Source organism: Rutilus rutilus, assembly GCF_951802725.1.
Source record: "Rutilus rutilus genome assembly, chromosome: 6".
NCBI classification, from domain to species: Eukaryota; Metazoa; Chordata; class Actinopteri; order Cypriniformes; family Leuciscidae; genus Rutilus; species Rutilus rutilus.
Window position 1 is genome coordinate 27,512,339 of NC_140214.1, and position 20,484 is coordinate 27,532,822.

The 20,484-nt window shown below is 35.9% G+C and overlaps 1 protein-coding gene across 1 annotated transcript in view; it reads left to right on the forward strand.

The window, feature by feature from the left end:
* Positions 1 to 20,410, forward strand: part of cdc73 (cell division cycle 73, Paf1/RNA polymerase II complex component, homolog) — a 39,881-nt gene extending 19,471 nt beyond the window's left edge. Inside the window, exons 11-17 of the mRNA XM_084410535.1 lie at positions 10,033 to 10,090; positions 10,838 to 10,873; positions 11,201 to 11,288; positions 12,768 to 12,929; positions 13,432 to 13,532; positions 14,018 to 14,159; positions 19,399 to 20,410. Of these exons, the coding sequence (XP_084266661.1) occupies positions 10,033 to 10,090; positions 10,838 to 10,873; positions 11,201 to 11,288; positions 12,768 to 12,929; positions 13,432 to 13,532; positions 14,018 to 14,159; positions 19,399 to 19,435 (624 nt within the window). The 3' untranslated portion in view covers positions 19,436 to 20,410. The remainder of the gene's footprint in view (positions 1 to 10,032; positions 10,091 to 10,837; positions 10,874 to 11,200; positions 11,289 to 12,767; positions 12,930 to 13,431; positions 13,533 to 14,017; positions 14,160 to 19,398) is intronic.
* The last annotated feature ends 74 nt before the right edge of the window (positions 20,411 to 20,484 follow it).

Consider the following 20,484-nt stretch of genomic DNA (forward strand, 5'->3'; position numbering starts at 1 on the left):
CTGAGAAACGTCTAGCTCGAGTCGTCCTTGTAATGGAGGTTCAGGTTAAATAACTAGTTCTTCCGGTGTTTCATCATCGGACTCGCGTTCGCGTTGATATGGTAAAATTTACGTCATTGTTCGTTATTGTCTTTAGTTTACGGTGTAGGAAGCCTCAGGACAGCTGACATTGTTTTGGCAATGAGTGTTTGTTTCTGACATGCGCTGTACATGGTAAACCAATCACAACAGACTGAGCTGTCTGACCAATCAGAGCAGAGTAGCTCGCGGAAAGGAGGGATTGATTCATTTGAGTCGTTTGAGAATCATTGAAAAATGTGGTGATGTTCAAATGTATATTATGAGGAAATTAAACAGTTTTTTGACCTTTGATACATGTAAACCTGTTGTATGAGACTCCAAAACAACATTAGGAAACTTTAAAATAGCATAATAATGGCACTTTAAATTAAATGGAGGTAATTAGACACGACCAGATTTAGGTTGTTCAAACGGCATTTGCTGCCATAAACAGAACTAACTTGTCTCTGCAAACCAAGTACACTTGTCGTCAAATATTAGTCGTCACTAATCTGATGCAAACTTGTGGGAATATACGAATCCGATAATCTACTTGGGAAAACAATCTTAGAGTCAGTCAGAATAAAATCAAATGTTTACAATTTATTGACCAGGTAATGAAGCAGTAATTAAAAATCCATTTCATAAGAATAAAATCATCAGTTAATCATATAATTGCAACAATTCAGAAATCGAGGAATTTGTAGAAATTATTACCTGGCAGCGAAATGCGGGAGAAGGGGGGAGATGGTGAGGTGTGGGCTGCACTGTGTGCTGTGTCTCGGATGTTTCTGTTACAAATGCAAGAGAGAGTTCAAATGTTAAGAGATAAGTGTACAGACCTATTTTTGATTTATCCAAAATTTGAACTTAAGTCGTGGTATGGACTAGTGACTATGCATATTAAACCACAAATAGACTATTTAAATATTAAGTCTGCATGCATCTGTGTGAATGCATATTTGTAATTTGTAGGGGTGACCCCGAATAGTCGAAGATTCGATGCTTCGATTGGAGGAGCCTGATTCGACTACCGATCTCACGGTCGAATCATCGCAGAGGTGTTATGAAACGAGGATCATGCCACTTTGGCTATATGAGGGCGCTCCATGTCTGATTTCACATAGAACTACCGGTTTTCTGTCAATACGTTAATATTCAGCCTATTATGATAATGCTGTATATAAAAATGTGCAAAGAAAGAAGCTTTTAATAAATATTTTTTAACGTGCGTGAATAAATCCAAACACCCCGTGACAGATTTAAGTTTCAAAATCCTTGACCGACAGAGGAGCGTCTTGGCGGCAAGGATTTAAATCTTTAACAATGTCTGGGATAAGAAAATCTAAAGTGTGGATGTACACCATCAGAAAGGATATTCTCCAAGGCTGGATTTAGCACCAGGAAAACCATGATCGCACTTCTGCCGGCCAGCGTTAACAAGCTGGTTTTCCACAGGACATTCTAAAATGCTTAACGTGATAAAAGCTTTTAAAACGCTTAAAGGCACTTTAACGTGGCTTAATGCATGTACACAGTACACACTTTATTAAGAAACCATACTATGTGCAGATAAGCAGATGAACCCAGAATATGAACGCAATGCGTTCCTCCTAGTGAAGCGTTTTCTTTACATAATTTGATATTTTAATGTAACTATTTTAGGAGATCAAGTCGTTAAACGTTTTTCACGTTAAGTGTTTTAGAATGTATTTTATCCGCGCGCACAAAAGACTTCAACGGACACAGACAGAGTGAAAGACTGGATTTGTTCTCTCGATCAGGTAACGTTAGGGTACAAGTGATTTCAAAACTTTTCAGCCGGTTCTAATTTGATTTCTGGATGCTGTGAACATTTTTAGCTAAAAAGACTGCCACTCCAGTTTAGCATTTATTGTTGTTTCTGCAGTTAAAAAGACAAAGTTGAAAATTCTGGCTACTATCGTTATTTTAATATTTTATTTTAATTGTATTTATTGATCTGTCAGGGTTATCTAATCTAACTATTTGTGGCTTGTGTTTTGAATGTTCCCCTGCCCTTTAGGCATTTTGCACACATTTGCTCATCTTGTGACTTGATTCTGATTTATTTTGTTTTGTATTTTTATTTATTAGAAAGTTATATTCTGTTCTAATTTAATTTAGTAAATTAATTGTTTATTTTTTCGTTGCATTGATGTTGTGCTGTACTTAGAGCCTGCTCGCACAGGTAATTTAGCCGATTTAATTTGATTTGCATGTGAAATGCAAATCCTGTCTGCAGTGTGGCCTTTCTGGATTTCTCAATGTTTTTATACATTTTCTTCTATATGCTTGTGTTTTTTTTTTGTTTTTTTTTTATTTTTTTTTATACATTGCGGCTTTGAAATGTTAAAGACCCGCCCCCAGCCCCACCCCAATACACATGCTTCAACTATTAGTTGACTATAGGCAAGACTTCTGATTTGACTGATTTGCCCCTAGTAATTTGTAACATTCTCGTTTAACCTGACACCAGCTTGGAACCTGCAAATCCAGTTTTAAAACCAAAGGCAGTTTTAAAGGTTAGAAGGCCACATATATTTATACATTTATAGAAAGAAAGAAATATAAAATGGACTTTAAAGGGTTAGGTCACACAAAAATGAAAATTGTCCGATAATTTACTTGTCTTCAAGCCATCCTAGGTGTATATGAATTTTTTTTTATTTTATTTTTTTTTTATTTTTTTTTTAGCCAAGCACAATTCGAGTTCCATTGGAAAACATTCTGGCTCTTCCAAGCTTGCTGTAAAAATAACATTTTATTTGCAAAGTGACATCTCAGTTGTATCATGTAATTGTCCGCATAAACCATTGGTGCTTGGGCCCTCATGACCTTCACGGCTATATAAAAAATTGTCACATGGACCATTTTCACATGGAGTGGCACACACACACACACACGCAAGCGTGTTTTGGAGAAAAACATTTATTTCATAATGTGATTTACCCCCCAATTTCAATTCTTTTACTTCAATGAAAGGTTAGATTTTTGCGAATTTTTTGAAGGAAAGATCAAAAGGATAAACAATGCAGATTTATTTTTTACAGCCATTTTTTTTTATCATATTTATCAGGGGTGCCATCAATTTTGACCACCACTGTATATACATATACATATACATGCACATGCATACAGTAGTCAATATTTGAAGTGGATCAAAACCTTTCATCAAAGTTGTACATTAATTTTTAACAATACCTGTTCTTGTCTTTGGACAACTTTGAACTTTTTTGATCCACTTCAAATGTTGACTACTGTATACACACACTATGGTGTGTGTGTGTGTGTCTATATATCTCTTATGTGATGGAGAGCCAGTGTTGCTCATTTTAACCATTTAGGAAATATCAGTTGTGCGAATGACTTTGTTTTTCTTGCCTGTATGTTGTATTTATTGCTTGCTTGCTTTTTTTTTCTTCTTTTTAACTTTAACTGGGGGAACTAGCTGAAATGTATAGAAAGACAAGAGTTAGTTTTACATAAAATGGTATGTTCCAATTAACTAAAGGCGGGAAAATTATGCATTTAAGGCCATGTCCACACTAATTTCTCTCCATTTTAGCCTTCCGTCCACACTGAGACAGCGTTTTTATTAAAGAAAACGAACCTGTTTGAAAACGCCCTCCAAAGTGGATGAATTTGAAAACGCCCTTTTTGCGTTGTAGTGTGGACTGCCAAAACAGAGGTATTTAAAAAGGTGACTGAAGTTTAAGCATGAGACGCATATTGTGCCAATAGATATTCATGTTTATACCGGTATTGTGCCTGTTATGTGCCGTTTTCGGAAAATACCAGGATTAACGTAGACATAGCCTAAGTGTTAAGAAGTGAGGCACGGGGGAACAGAGAGGAGTTTGGAGCTTAATGCAAAGGTTGTTAATGCTGCTGTCTCCAACAGTTCGTGAGAGAAGTTGGTGCTAGTTTTAGTACCTCAACACAGTGCTAGTTTTTACACTGTTTTTGTAACCATTTTTGTTTTTATTTTTGCTCTTATCCACTGTTGTATGAACCTTTTGCACTTCCTTGCCTTTAAAGTGTTTAATTCATAATTAATGAATTGTTCTTTTGGAACGACCTTTAAGCGGATGCCTGGTGTGATTCTCCTTGTGACCGCTAGGGTCTCTATCACACCTTACTTAAATACATTTTGAAATATAAAAATAATAATAAATACTGCTCAAGCTTCCATTCCATTTTGTATCAGACGTTACGTGCGTGTTTTTAGCACGTCCGTCAGTGAAACGACACAGCCTGTACAACGTTGAAATAAATATTAGTAAATAATGGCAACCTAAATATAAGAAAGTTAAATATTATTTGAAAAACTTTTTTTTTATTTCAACACAACAGAACAAAGATACATATGAATAAACAGTGCTTTTTAGGTAGGTAAAGGTACAGAAATAAACAAAACAAATATAACATAACACTGCATATTCTTCACTGTATAAATTAAATGCATATGTTATTACATTGAGACATGGCTAAATTCTACTGTACAACAATAATATATTTGTCACAATTACTTTGTTAAAGGTGCAATAGAACGGACAACTGTATTTACCTAGGCATAGGCCTAGTTGAATATTTAGAGTTCTGTACATGGAACTGATACCTGAACATGAACATGAACATAACGTGAGCCTCAAACACCATTGTTTCCTCCTTTTATATGTTAATCTCGTGCATGCAAAAGCGTGCATGGAAAAACGGGTAACCCTTCCTTTTACAGTCCCCTAATTACTAGGTATTTACCTGGTAAATATATGGTAAGTTATAGTTGGTTATTGGTAATTACCACAGGTAACAAGTATGTAAATGCAGAGAAACTACTAAGTATTTACCTGGTAAGCATATGGTAAATTATAGTATTTTAGTGTGTAATTACTTAAGGTGATTAGTATGCAATTACAGAGAAACTACCAGGGAAAAAAACACCACTGTTAAATATCAACTCAACAAAGTACTGTGTACTTGTTACCTGTTTAGGTTGGTAATAACTCCGATTTAATTGTGTACTTCCTCAGAATGTAGGCAGACTATTTTTAGAAACACCTGCAGTATTACCCATCAATTCAAGTTAGGTTTGTAGTTATCCTAGGGTTATGTTGGTAACAGTCCATGTTTATTTATTACTATCTTGAAATTAAGACGGTAGTTTCCAATAAATTACCTTGTCTTACATAGTTGTTGTTCATTGCTACACCCATTTATAGAGGGTTTATCAAATAATTTACCTTACACTTACCTGGTAACTACCCCGCAGGAACAGTTTTCCCTAATGTCATGGCACATCTTAAATACTGGGTATGTTCTTGCAAATGTTTTTACAATTTACTCAGTAAGTAAAGTGTAACTGTACTGTAAAATGAAGCCTTGTTTATTTCCATGGTATTACCGGAATTGTACCATATCATTCCCTTTTCCATAGTCACATTTTTATTTTTACTTTACCTCATATGTCCTGCAGCGTTACCAAGGAAAACATGACAATTTACTCTAAGTAAAGTGCAGCTGTACTGTAAAATGAAGCCTTGTTTATTTCCATGGTATTACCGGAATTGTACCATATCACCTGATCATTCCCCTTTTCCATATAGTCACAATTTTTTTACCTCATATGTCCTGCAACGTTACCAAGGAAAACATGACAATTTACTCAGTAAGTAAAGTGTAACTGTACTGTAAAATGAAGCCTTGTTTATTTCCATGGTATTACTGGAATTGTACCATATCATTCCCTTTTCCATAGTCACATTTTTATTTTTATTTTACCTCATATGTCCTGCAGCGTTACCAAGGAACGCTAAAAGGCTAAAGTTACACTTTACTTACTGAGTAAATTGTAAAAACATCTGCAAGAACATACCCAGTATTTAAGATGTGCCATGACATTAGGGAAAACTGTTCCTGCGGGGTAGTTACCAGGTAAGTGTAAGGTAAATTATTTGATAAACCCTCTATAAATGGGTGTAGCAATGAACAACAACTATGGAAGACAAGGTAATTTATTGGAAACTACCGTCTTAATTTCAAGATAGTAATAAATAAACATGGACTGTTACCAACATAACCCTAGGATAACTACAAACCTAACTTGAATTGATGGGTAATACTGCAGGTGTTTCTAAAAATAGTCTGCCTACATTCTGAGGAAGTACACAATTAAATCGGAGTTATTACCAACCTAAACAGGTAACAAGTACACAGTACTTTGTTGAGTTGATATTTAACAGTGGTGTTTTTTTCCCTGGTAGTTTCTCTGTAATTGCATACTAATCACCTTAAGTAATTACACACTAAAATACTATAATTTACCATATGCTTACCAGGTAAATACTTAGTAGTTAGTTTGTAGTTTCTCTGCATTTACATACTTGTTACCTGTGGTAATTACCAATAACCAACTATAACTTACCATATATTTACCAGGTAAATACCTAGTAATTAGGGGACTGTAAAAGGAAGGGTTACCGAAAAACGTTGCTGTCAGGATTATTAACATTTACACCCACAAAATGTGCATATACCAGCCCATAGGCCAGGCAGTAACGTGGACCTGCACAGCAGAATCATCAGAAGTTCTGCAGATACTGTGAAGAAGCAAGCAAGGACAATAGCGAAAATGGCAGATCATTTATATAAATCGTATGTTCCCAGGCTGTGCAGGGGATGTGAGCGATTTGATTTAAGTGTAATGACTTACTTTTTATTTATTCATCAAGACTTCGACAAATTCTGTGACATTCCGCATTATAGAGTAAATTCCATTTCTATGACTGGATTCTGTCTGCGTTTTTCACATCGTGGAAATCATAGGGCCCTATACATATTAATCCTTATGAAAGTTACAGAAGTTATTTAGTCAAAAGTAGTGAGTGAGTTTCTAATTATTTTTTTATTAACATTAAAGCGCACACAGCAGCGATTTTTAAATATTAGATTATAATCTTGGATTATACAGACATTATACAGCTCAGTGCCTTCACAGTTAACTAATAAACCATTGAATTGTTGTATCGGTTTTTTTCATGCTATATGCAGATGGTGTCATAATATTCACCTAAAACAGCAGTCACATACAAAAAAAAGTTTGTTGGTGCAATTGTCAGGTTGAATACCAGCTGTAAATACGGCCACAGGTGGCTGAGGCGTTTCATTTCTTTTCCCCTTCTCTTTCCCTTGTCACTAGCTAATTGTGAGTCAGAGACTAATTACTGGCTAAAAAAGCATTCAGAGTAAATTCTTGTTTACATCCAGATAAATAAATACAAATCACACACACAGATGTCAATGTGGCATCTTAGTTTGACTTACTTCTCTTATACCAGGATTGCTTGAAAGAATGAATCCTATCAGCACCAGCGTCAGAAGATATATGTTCTTTGTCAGTCCTGTACATTTTAACCGCTGCCGCGTTCCAATGTCATCCTCCTCCTGTAGTTGCCACGCCTTTGCTTCTTTTCTCTTCAATTGTCTGCTTGTCTTCCTGTAGATTTCACAGATGATGTGCGATTTAGGTGGTCAGCGATTGGCCGTGGCTTTAGGTGTTCTCCCATTCATAAATTCAATTCCTAAGACCATTAACTGCGTCTCGCTTGTCGAACGCTGACTGAGACATGATGGGATGCAGCACGGATGAAGCTACTTTCGAATTTTCTCATGTTGCTCAGGCATCCTCCCCCTATTCCTCACAGACTTCGATACCACTTGCCTGTACAGCGATGATGCTGTGTGCGGCTCTGTTTTGTGCTGTGCTGCTCTGCTGTTCTGATCATTTGGAGAAAAGCTGGGGGAAGGGAGGTGAAAATGTGCCAAAGCATGGCTCTGCTGACATCTTCAACCACACGCACGCACCTTTCTTTCTCCACATGACATGCATGGGCACCCTCCCTTCTGATTATAATTGCTGATATTTATAAGTGGTTTCTAAATACTTTATCTTGTTAGAAACCGCATTGCTTGCAAGGAAATGGCAAACCCAAACTAAAACACAGTTCATGAAGCCTTTGCACGTAAAGCATAAGTATGGTTTTATTTGAAAGCAGACACTTTGCAGTTTATTGTAAAGTCACAATTAATTATTGTCATAATGAATTTTGTTTTATAAATGGCTTTAAAGTTTTATGTTATTAGAATTTTTTTAAATAAAATAAAATTGAAGTTGGTATCGTTTTAAACTAGAAATGCAATGTTATATTTAAAATCTGTAGATGTTTTTCAAGTTTTTCAAGATCATGTCACGTGATTTTTATTTTGGAAGACTTTAAAGTGCTAACTGATGTTTGTCATTTTCTAAGCATCCATCCATCCATCCATGTATTGTCTTTGTTTTGTGGTGCAAACTGCCCCGTTCAGTTTCAGTCTTCCCTGCTCTGCACATGTTCACACCTCTGTGGCCTGCTTATGGCTCTAATTATTCTTTTCTTTTGTCTTCATTATAATTACTGAATACATTATAAATATGACTTTCTATTTACACAGTTTTAATTCCTCATTTCTTTGTTCAAACTTCTCACTTCACCTGGAAACTTTAAAATAGCATAATAGGGGCACTTTAAATACCCTTCTTGAATCGTAAAGCTCACTGAATTATTTTTTTTATATATATATATATATATATATATATATATACACATACACATATATTGTGTATATGTGTGTATATGTATATGTATGTGTATGTGCGAAAAAGTGCATCATGTCAGAACAGACCGCCAATGAAATGTTTACCCGGCAAAGCTTTAAAGCACAAGCAAATAATGAACTTGTGTGACTGCAAATAAGTGCAGTGTCCTGTGAGTGAAACTCTACCACTGCATTAACATGTGATGTGAATGTACGTTGAGTTTTACAGTATTGGGACTGAGGCGCCAGAACTGCAGCTGATAGAATGTGCGCTGTAGCATGATACTACCATATTTTAGTTTCCATGCTTATTGTGTTTCCACAACAATGTTAGTGAGTAAATCTACTGAAATTGCCACATGGCCATAACAGTGGAGTGTGATGTGTAAGTTGAGAAAGCAGAGGTTAACGCCTGTTTCAGACATAGGCTACTCTGTGTGAAATGCATATGCGGTGCAGGAGCAGCACGCGCTATAGTGCTTTCACGTGCTGCGTTTGCAGTGTGTAGCTGATCCACGGCTGTACCACAAACACATACTCACATTTTTATCTCAAAATCAGAAGTTATCAGCAACTTTTATAAAAAAAAAAAGTTTTTTGTCAGCATTGCGATTCTCTTTGTACACGCATACACTCTTTAATAGACATTCCTTTTTTAACACATTTTAAACAACATATTCAATGCATTACTTGTATATAGATGTATATATTAAGTTGCTCAAGCAAGTGGTAAAATATTTAACCATTTACTTATAATAATAAAATCGCAAACATTTTAAAATAAAACTCAAAATTGACAAAAACAGCCGACTCTCATGCCTATTCTATTGCATTTAAATTTTAATACAATAAATCTTGCATGTCACAAAGAACTTGTTTTTCCACTTCCACGAATGAGACGAGAGCTGTTCATTATGTCGCATTGTTGAGGTAAATTATAGTTTTCCTTGCTTTACCCCGGTCTTAAAGTTTAAAAGATGACTGTGAAAATAGTAGTATTTAATTAAATACATTTATCTAAGTCTATTGTGACTATAGATCTCAAAAAATAAACGTTACAGCCCTAGACTGAACTGATATTCAGTACAAGATAGAAAGCCCAAATAACCCACTTTGACTTTGCTGATAAAGTTTATTTTTTAAAGTCTTCTGCACTTTGACAAGAAGAGATGCATAAAGTGTGCATATTTTGGGTCAAACTGATGAAAACGGATTCTCAAGGATTTTTTTTGTTACTGTTTGGCCTTTAGACTAATTTAAATTAACCTGACTTACCATTGCATTCATGTGTATTTTCTTTCTCTCTCTTTGTGTGTGTAGGAAGGAGCATCTGCTAGAAAGGCCCAAACACCAGCCATGCAGCCTGTTCCCAGACCAGGTATGGAAGAACTCCTTTAAGATTTAAGGAATAGTTTGTGTAATTTGATGGCTATAATATTGCATATATAGCATATTATCTGAGGTGGTTATTTTAACTTTTTAAAACCCAAACCCAACTTGCCCTCAAGCCATCCTAGGTGTATATGACTTCCTTCTTTCAACCGAACACAATTTGAGTTGTATTAAATAATATCCTGGCTCTTCCCAGCTTTGTAATGCCATTGAAGAGTGCTCGAATTTTTGAAGATCCAAAAAGCACATCCATCTATCATAAAAATAATCCATTTGACTCCAGTGAGTGATTTAATAAATGCATTGTGAGGGGAAGTTATGGGTTTTTGTTAGAAAAATATCTATTTACATTTTTAGAAACCATTATAAAGATTCCGGAAACAGAATTTTCATTTTTGAGTGAACAATTCCTTTAAAACAACAGAACATCCATCTAATCACCCAACTAAAGTACTAATTTGCTGAAAGATGCCAGAAATGATGTGTGTTGAGTGTTCTGTTGCACAAGGATAAAGATTAAAGGATTGAACTTTAATGAGATGGGAACACACAGCACACAATTGCACAATTTTCACACACATCATTTTAGAAGCACAATTGAAATGTTGAACCTGTTACTGTTTATCTCATGTTACAAATGTGCGTAGTTGTAGCATGTGCATGAATGATTTCACATTTTCTGGCTAGAATAAAAAATTGTCAATGTGTTTCTTTTTTTTCTTCTTTACTTTAGTCTCTCAAGCAAGACCCCCTCCCAACCAAAAGAAAGGTACGTCTTTAACAATGTGGATGAGGAAAGGAAATATGCTATTTTGAACAAAGCATGTTTTTATAATTTAGTCTTTATCAAATTATGAGGTTTTACACCTTTGTTGTCACAAAAAAAAAAAATTAAGACATGGTGACAGTTCTCAAGATTAAAAATATATTTTTTCAGACATGGAAAGCTTGTGTTTAAAAAAAAAAAAAATTATAGTTAATATACATCTTTCTAACTTTGCTATAAAATATTTTATTGATTTCTCATAGGATCTTGCAGAGAGCTAGTTTGTTTTACAAAAAATTCAGTTGGTGGATTTGCTTGTTTTTTTTCCAGGTTCTAGAACTCCCATTATCATCATCCCTGCTGCTACAACATCTTTAATCACAATGCTCAACGCCAAGGATCTCTTGCAGGACCTCAAGTAAGTGCTGATTAGATGCTTGATTCAAAGGAAAGTTAAATTAATCTACATTAAAAAGCTAAATTAAGGCTGTTAAATTAAAAGGTAGGGTTGGCAATTTTCAGAGCAGCTAACAGTAGCAAGCTAGCTTTGAAAGCATGAGATCCCACCCTCCCTTGAGAGTGTCTCCAAAGCCACGTCTCCTTAAAAACATGAACAGTAGAGTTTGCGTCACAAGCGTCACAAGAGACTTTAAATTACCACATGTCTCAAAGCACATAACATTACAATAATAGTGAACATAAACAACTTACAGAGCTCGCTCTTGTAGCTCGCCTCTCGGAGCTCGCCTCTCGGGTAGAATGTCACAGGTTGCCATCTCAAATTACGGTTACCTTTTTTTTACGGTTATAAGCATTCAAATTCAGCGCAGAATTCTCTGTTATAAACCATAGACATCATATATATTTCAATATAAGCCAAACTTCAAAGAACTAGCAGACTATAGCCGACTGCAAACTTTGTGTAAGGAATTAACTCTATATCAGCAGGTATCAATAGAGTCTATAGAAGTCATTCAAAAGGAGAAACCAAAACAAAGATTCATGAGATGTATGAAACGTTAACAAAGTAGAGTTGTCAAAATGTACTGACTTCGGTACCAAGTCGGTACTGAAAAAAAAAAAAAATTGACGATACCAGCATTTCTCTCTAGCATTTTGAGTGCTGTTGAATGGATTGTTAAACACCTTTGAGTGGTCATTGTGTTGACGCGCTCAACATGTATGTCTGTGATTGGCTACAATGATCAACAATGACATTTTTCTTCATTTTAAGTGGCTCATGTTATGAAAATATTCATGTTTTGGAATGCTTAGGTAGGATAGCATGACATTAGCTAGATCAGCCTTTTGTCTGTGCCGTTTTGACTGACTTGCTCTTTCATCACTTTCGCTTTCATCACTTTAATTCTCATGCACTAAGAACTTGTTTGCTAAACTGAACATCAAATCAGTTCCTACTCTCACCGACGGCCCTGACACCGATTCAACTGAATCGGGCAAACTGCCGTCACCGTGAGCCCGATAAGAGCTTGGTGTGTCCCGGCCTTAACCGGAACCATGCTTTTGTTACAAAGTTGAATGTTTTTACATTAATGTAATTTGTTACTGTTGTTGATTAAAAGTTAATTTTATCTGAATTTTAACTTAAGCTCAGTGCTTTACCAATAAATAAACATGCAATATTATTAGGTATTGCACTTAAAAATGCAAAACAATAGTTATTTTATGGTGTAAAAGTTTTATGATTTAAAATTCCTCCGACCATCTGTAGAACTAAGTGGCACGGGTGCTACTGCTCTCTAATGTTAGTCTTGAGCCCTAATGCAATTGTGTTACGCACTGTTCGTTCAATTGACATTTGTTCAGATACTCCAGTTGCAAATGTAAATTGGTCAAATGCATTTTATATCACTGTTGGAATTGTTTTACTCGACAGATTTCTCACATCCGAGGATAAGAAGAAGCAGGGCATCCAGAGGGACAACGAGGTTCTTCTGCAGAGACGTAAAGATCAGGTTCAGCCAGGCGGTGCCACGCTCAGTGTCACTGTACCCTACAGAGTGATCGACCAGCCGCTCAAACTGGCCCCACAGGACTGGTGAGCCTGTCTTTCGCAATATCTAGAAGCAGAGCTTATAATTTTAGTAATTTTAGGTGTTGGGTGTAACTAATTACTTTCCCCTCGAAAAAGTAAAGCGAGGGATTACTCTAAATTTTTCTGTAATTTAATTAGTTAATTCTGATGTAATTGAGCTAAATACGTAACTAAATAAGTAACTTACCCAACTATTGTTATAGAGAGGCTCTAATAACTTGTTTTTATGACATATTTACTCAAACAAATTAAATCAGATGTCACTAACAGGTTAAATAAAAAACGACTGTAATAGTGCATATATTTAGCAAAAGGACATTTATTGTTTGAATTTCATGATAAAATTGATTATCACAATTCCTATTCATATAAAAAGTATCAAAATATAGAGCTTATTGCGATTTATTGGATGGAAGGCACGCTAAAATTTTTGTTAATGCATCAACTGAAAGATTGACCTTGGGATTTATGAATTGATTTGAGACTTGTTGTTGTTTGTTCACAGGGATCGTGTAGTGGCTGTCTTCGTCCAGGGTCCTGCCTGGCAGTTTAAGGGCTGGCCATGGCTGCTGCCTGATGGATCTCCTGTGGATATATTTGCCAAAAGTGAGATTGGTCTGGGGAAATGCAACACATTATTTACAATGAGGGTTACTTGAATTTCACACACATGGACGCAAGGATTGGAAAGTCTGTGAAAACAAACATAGGTCCTTGAAAGTGCTTGAATTAAACAAGAACTAAATTTGGTTAGAGTAGCATGGTGCTATTACAAAAATTGGCCTTTATGCGCTGCCAAAGCCAGAACGACGGTGAGATAATGTAAACCGATTTTTCCGACTGACATACTACAGCAAAAGATATAAATAACTGAAAGTACTGACGTGCATAAGACTTTTGCATAGTACTGTAGATAATTTTATAGATATAATCTCTCTCTCTCTCTCCAACCTTTGTCTATTGTGCTTTATATATAAAAGATGCTTTAGAAAGTCCTTGAATCTAGTGTTCATGACAGAGCAAACCCTGTACAATGCACCACATTGGTTATGTACCTAGAAAGAGTGTTTTATGTCATGCTATTGTTTTAGTTCGAGCCTTTCACCTGAAGTACGATGAGGCACGAACGGACCCGAACGTACAGAAGTGGGACGTGACCGTGCTGGAGCTGAGCCACCACAAACGACACTTGGACCGGCCCGTCTTCCTCCGCTTTTGGGAAACACTGGACAGGTCAGGATTGCAACTCCTTTCACCTACATTTAACATAGCACACACTGGAGAGGAATGGCTTCTGACAGTGTACTGTTGTCACATGCACTACCAACATGTGTCAGTGTTTTTGTCACATACGCTCATGGTCAAAAAAATGGGCCACGACAAAAATGGTAAAATATTTAGTGGTCTTTTAATGGTCTTGACCATTTTAATCACAAAACTCTGGTCGGGAAATTGGCAAAAATTGCAAAAATACTGAAGATGAATCAGCTGAGCATGGAATATCCTTCCACTTTGTATTCACTATAGGGTTTAAATCTGGACTCTGACCTGGCCAAAACATGAGCTTGATGGACTTGTGCTCAAGCTGCCACTTGGTTGTCTTTGCAATTTGGGCAGGAGCGTTGTCTTGAGAAATATCATCTGATCATTCCTCTTTAGAAAATAGCTTGTGGGAAGCAAGCCATTCTGCAATATTCTCCTGTACTCCAAAGCATTAAATGACTTTTTACAGTGAAGCAGCTCCTCACACAATGACACAGTCTCTTTCTCCATGCTTCACTGTGGTAGAGATGCATTTATTATTATATTTCTCAGCAGATTTTCCAAGACGCAGCTTTGGAGCATCAACATGTGTTTCATTGTGATTCTTAGAATATGGCAAGTTGTGTGTGGAGTAGTGATGCACCCATATGAGAATTTTGACCGATACCGATAATGTTTTATATTTGAAAGCTGATAATTATTGGCCGATAAATCAAAATCCTAATTTTTACATAATTTTTGAGAGCCTGATTACAAAAAAACAAAAGTCTCACCATTTAAAAACAATGTGCCAAGCACACAATTATAATGTTCTTATTATAATTTTATGTAGCCATATGACAGACTTGCGCTGCACTTGTTGTACTTGTCCATGTCCTTTTCGAACGGTGTGCATCTGAAGTGTCTCAGATGAAGGAAATAATCCATTTATCTGCTTTAATATATCAGCCAAATATTTGTTTATCAGGCCGAGACCATTAAAAATGAACATATATCGGTCGATGCCGATATGGTGACCGATATATGCTAGTGTGGAGTGATGAATGTCTAAGGCCTTCACATGTCTGCCAAAAACACACAAAAACATGTATGAGGTGTTGCGAGGACATAAATGAATTCTGACAAAACAGTGTGTTTTTTATGCAAGATTTAAAAGATGTATTAATTCAAAGAATTTTTTTGATGTATACCACTGTTCAGACGTTGAGGGTTGGTATGATTATTTTGCCAAGGCTGCTTTTATTTGATCAAAATACAGTAAAAACAATAGTATTATAAAACCTGTATTTCAATTTAAAATAACAGGTTTCAATATTAAAGAGGTCATGAACTGTATTTTAAATTTTTTAGGTCCTCTTTAGTGCTGTCACGATTAGTGTTGCACGGTGTATCGATACTTCAAAAGTATCGCGATACTCGGAAATTAAAAACGTCACGATACCTAAATTTATCAGTATCGATACTTAAAAAAAAAAAAACGCCTCCCTATGGACGTCTGTGTTTTTTTCCTGACGCACGCAGCAAAGAACCTGCCGCTGTCAGTGTCATGTGACAAAACACTACAGCGAGATGGCTGCATGTGCAAGCACAAGTGGACCACGACTTGATGACGCGAGGAGTGACATATGGAAGTACGTTGCCTACCTTGCTCTGTTGCACGGTGCACCGATACTTCAAAAGTAAATCGGAAATTAAAAACGTCACGATTCCTTAATTTATTAGTATCCATACTTCTAAGAATGACCGCGTTCCAGATTTGTAAGGCCGGCGACACACTGGCTGCGTGTCGTGTCTGTTTTTATTTCGGCTCCCATGTTAACTGCCTGTGACACGAGTCTGGGCACAGCTCGAGACGCGCGGAAAATGCGTGCATGCTATAAATAGAACCGACGCCTATTTTTCTCGCGACACGCAAGCGTGTTGGAAGCGTTCCCAGGCAAAATAGAATAGGAAAAGATGTTTCTATGTCATTTTGACACGAATACATATTAATAAATGACATTTTGATGTTTGAAAGTTTTGACATAAATACAATATAAATGTAATTTTAAAAAATATAATCAATTTTCAAATATTGCACCTCTCAATACAGAACGAATTATTCTGTAGCCTATTTTGCCGTCAACACTGCCGACGTTGTCTTTGCTGCTATATTCCACAACTCTCTCCCCACATGTCAAATATATCACCAATGAGGCTTATCATATGTTACCAATATTAAACATTGTTTAATATAATCGCTGTTCATATTTTTATTCAAAGTTCAGAATCAAGATAAAGCTCTTATGTTTCTTATGATAAATGAGATAATGCTGCTAAATTTATAAAAAAAAATGACCTTGAATGTCATTGCTCTAATTAATTTTTTATATTTTGATATTTCATATTTTGTTCAAATGTTTAATATATCTGCTGTTCATATGTTCATTTATTAGTGTGTTATATGATTAGAATGTTGTCCCGGTTTTAAAATAAAGCACAGCAATGATATTTGAGAGTGTTTCTCCCTTTTCAGGAAAAGTATCGAAAAAGTATCGAAATCGCAATACTTGACTTGGTATCGGTATCGAAACAATAATTTTGGTATCGTGACAACACTAGTCACGATACCTTGATTAAATTTGAGTGTTCGATATAATTTTTTTTTATTGATTGCAATTTACCCGTGTTGAGTAAATGACAAAATCCATGAACCGCATTATTAGATCGTTTTCTAAGGCTGCATAATGTATCAAACTCCATCTCTGCATATGCTGTGAGTTTGGGTTGCTTATAATGTTCATCTCTAAAAGCAATGTGCGCCATTTCATCAGATTTGTAAGGTAAATCTTTTATAAACCCACGCTTGTGTTGCATCAGTGTCTTGGTTAAAACAAACCGAAATGAAGCAAGCAAACAAACGAACCGTCTTACTGACGTGATCTGACTGGAACTTCATTAAAAATAGTTCATCCATGCTTGTGTAATGTTATGAAGAATTTAAAGAATGTTTTTTCTGCACTTCAGAGGCATCTCTATTGTTTTGTTGCTGGAGTTATTTTCTCTGGTGCCTGTTTCACACAAACATGTTCCTGTTTGCAGTGCGCTCGTGCTTTCACACATGCCGTGTTTGCAGTGCGCAACTGATCCTCTGCATACCACAAACAACATTTATTCATTCTTTTTTATTTCAGAATGTTTTATTGCAATTTGTACACAGTACAGTTATACAGTCTTTCATAGACTTCACCTTTAAACACTACATTTAAACAACATATTCAATCCATTACTTCTATATACATTTATATATTCATTTGCTCAAGCAAGTGGCAAAAACATTTACTTGTTAAAATCACAAACATTGAATTAAAACGCTTTACAATAAGGTTCATTAGTTAACATGAACTAAGAATGAACAATACTTCTACAGCATACTTTAATAATACATTATTAAAATCAAAGGTTGTATTTTTTTAACATTAGTTAACCCACTGTGAACTAACATGAACAAACAATGAACAGCTGTATTTTTATTAACTAACATTAACAAAGATTAATAAATAGTGTAACAAAGGTATTGCTCATGGTTAGTTCATACATTACAATAAGGTTCATTAGTTAACATTAGTTAAAGTGTTAAAGCTGCATTCAGTAACTTCGGGATTTCTTCGCTGTATTCTCGCTTTTTGCTCGCAGGTTTCTCTCTAGAGCTCCCCCCACAGCTTCGGAATAGATATTTGACAACACTGTTGTAAAAACTCGTTGGATATTCTCAGACACCAGAGGCTAGTAGATCAACGACATCAAAGCAGATGGGACATTCTTTAAAACGTCTTCTTCCTTCGGGTTCGAACAGCGTGAGGGAGCGCAATAATGACGGCATTTTAGCAGATTTCTTTTGGCCGTAAAGCAATTGTTTACATCGCGAGACCTGATATCACGCGAGACTTCCTGACGCGGGCGGCCGGCGGCCCGCCGCCCCAAAGTTGCAAGTGCGTATTTTCCGCTCACGGCCACCAGGGGGGTGCGAAACGACCACCATTCAACCCGAAATAAGTAATATAACCATTCCAATGACTCAGAAGCTGTTCAGTTAAGGTAAAAAAAGTTACTTAGTTCACCTTTAACGTTAAAATTTACAATTGACAAAAACAGCTGACTCATGATTTTTTCTTTAGCATTTAAATCTTTAGATAAAAAGTCCCGCAGGTCGTTCAGAACTTAGTTTCTCGTCTTCAGCAACGAGTGGCATCCATTGTGCAGCCGCCTTGTTCTGTGTATTTCTCGGACCAGCAGCCTGTCATGTGATTAACACTTTCTGTGGAGATGCAAGACCCTTGCACACACACAGGCTAATATAAGAAACTGTACAGTGTATTTATCAATAAAAAAATAAATAATTTTGACCGTATCCGTTATTTTTGCTACTCATGAAGTATTTTGCTGTTCTTTGCTTTACCCCGGGCTAAAAGTAAAAAAATATATATACATAATTTGATTAAATGCTTTTTATGTTGAGATTACATTTTCATGGCAATCTGTGTTAAATTTGACCCCGTTCTGAAACTTTTGAGTTTTGAAACTTGCAGGATATTTCTATTGTACAATAACCTCTTATATGCCAAAAGATTGATTTCTCAATTCATAACCTCTTTAAAATTGTAATGTATTCCTGCGGTAGTGAAGCTGAATTTTCAGCATCATTACTCCAGTCTTCAGTGTCACATGATCCTTCAGAAATCATTCTGACATGCTGATTTTCCGCTCAAGAAACATTTCTTCTTATAATCAATATTGAAACAGTTGTGCTGCTTGCTATTTTTGTGAAAACCGTGATACTTTTCTTCAAAGCGCTTTTTTTATAGAAAGTTTTTGTAACATTGTCTTTTAGTGTCCTTGCAGAATAAGTCTTAATCGTACTTATCACAAACTTTTGAACAGTACTGTAAATCATTGCGTTACTTTAGAAGTTAAATTGTTTTTATATCCATCTCATTGATCATATTTCTGTTCCTCTTGACGTACAGTCAAATTAAAGTTTCTGGGTTTTGGTGTATGTATACATGTTACATGGTGTCTCTTGAAGTTTCTTGTGAGAATGAGAATTGTTTGAATCTGTTTTAGATAATTGGCTGATTTAATGCTTGAGAAATTAAACTTCATATTGTCCAGCCTAAATAATAATTTCAGTAGAATTCTATAGCTGATTATCCCTATATTTTCCCTCCAGATACCTGGTCAAACACAAGGCCCATCTGAGGTTCTGAGCCTGCTGTCAGCTCATCGAGGCCGTCGAGATCTTCCCTCCCTCCAGAGACCTGTCAAGATGGACTACTAGACCCCCGTTCCTCTCAGCCCCCCTGAAAGCACTTTGGATTTCCATCTGCTTCACCTTCTGCTGGCACCAGTATGATTTCTAGTCTCTTCCTCCACCTGGAGATGAACAGGTCAGGGTGAGCAAGAGGAAGTTTGGATGTTTGGGTTGGTCCTTGTCATGTTTTCTCAGTAGATTTGTATTTTTCAATTGTAAAGCAGTTGGTTATCAAGGCAGATTCAAAAGGAGATATTTGATGCTTTTTTTTTCTCTCTCTCTTTTTTTTTTTTTTTGTAAAAACATGAGCTGGATAATGGAGAACCATTAAAAATGGTGACTCGCTGATATGAATAAAATGACTGCTACGTCTAAAAGCTCTTGTAATAATCGATTCACTTTGTTCCTTTCTTTTTTGTCCTTTTTCTGCCTTCTGTTCTATGAAGCGTAGAGTAGTGCATTGAAGTTCACTGCACAAATGCAAATGGTAAATTTAAGTCAGACTAGAAGAAGGCCTTGTGGTTTAGCGTGAGATGCCCTTGTTCAAAACCAACAAGACCACAAGTAATAATCAAAATATGATTGTTGCAAAATAAATATCCAGGATGCTACGGTTACATAAAATCTGTACTTCACATTGTTCATGGTTAATATGCTCTGTAATTCTGCAGTATATTGGAACATTTGGGAAAGTTTTACCCTGAAACCCAAGTACTGCTTGCGTCTAATTGCTATTTTTGAAATGGAAAATTCAGTTGCTTCCATAAGTCAGTTATCTACAAGGGTACACTTTTTCTTTTTCTTTTTTTCCCCCCTTTTTTTTGATTGTTGGTTGGTTTTGTATAAATGCATTTAAAAGTAATGTTTGTTTTTAAACATTTCTGTTGAATGTGGATTATTATTAAATAATATTAAAAAGTATAAACAAGTGGTGATGCATGTCTTTCCTCTTTGTTTCATTAGAGCCTGTAATAAGTTTGCAAACTGCAAGGCTTACACTGTCTC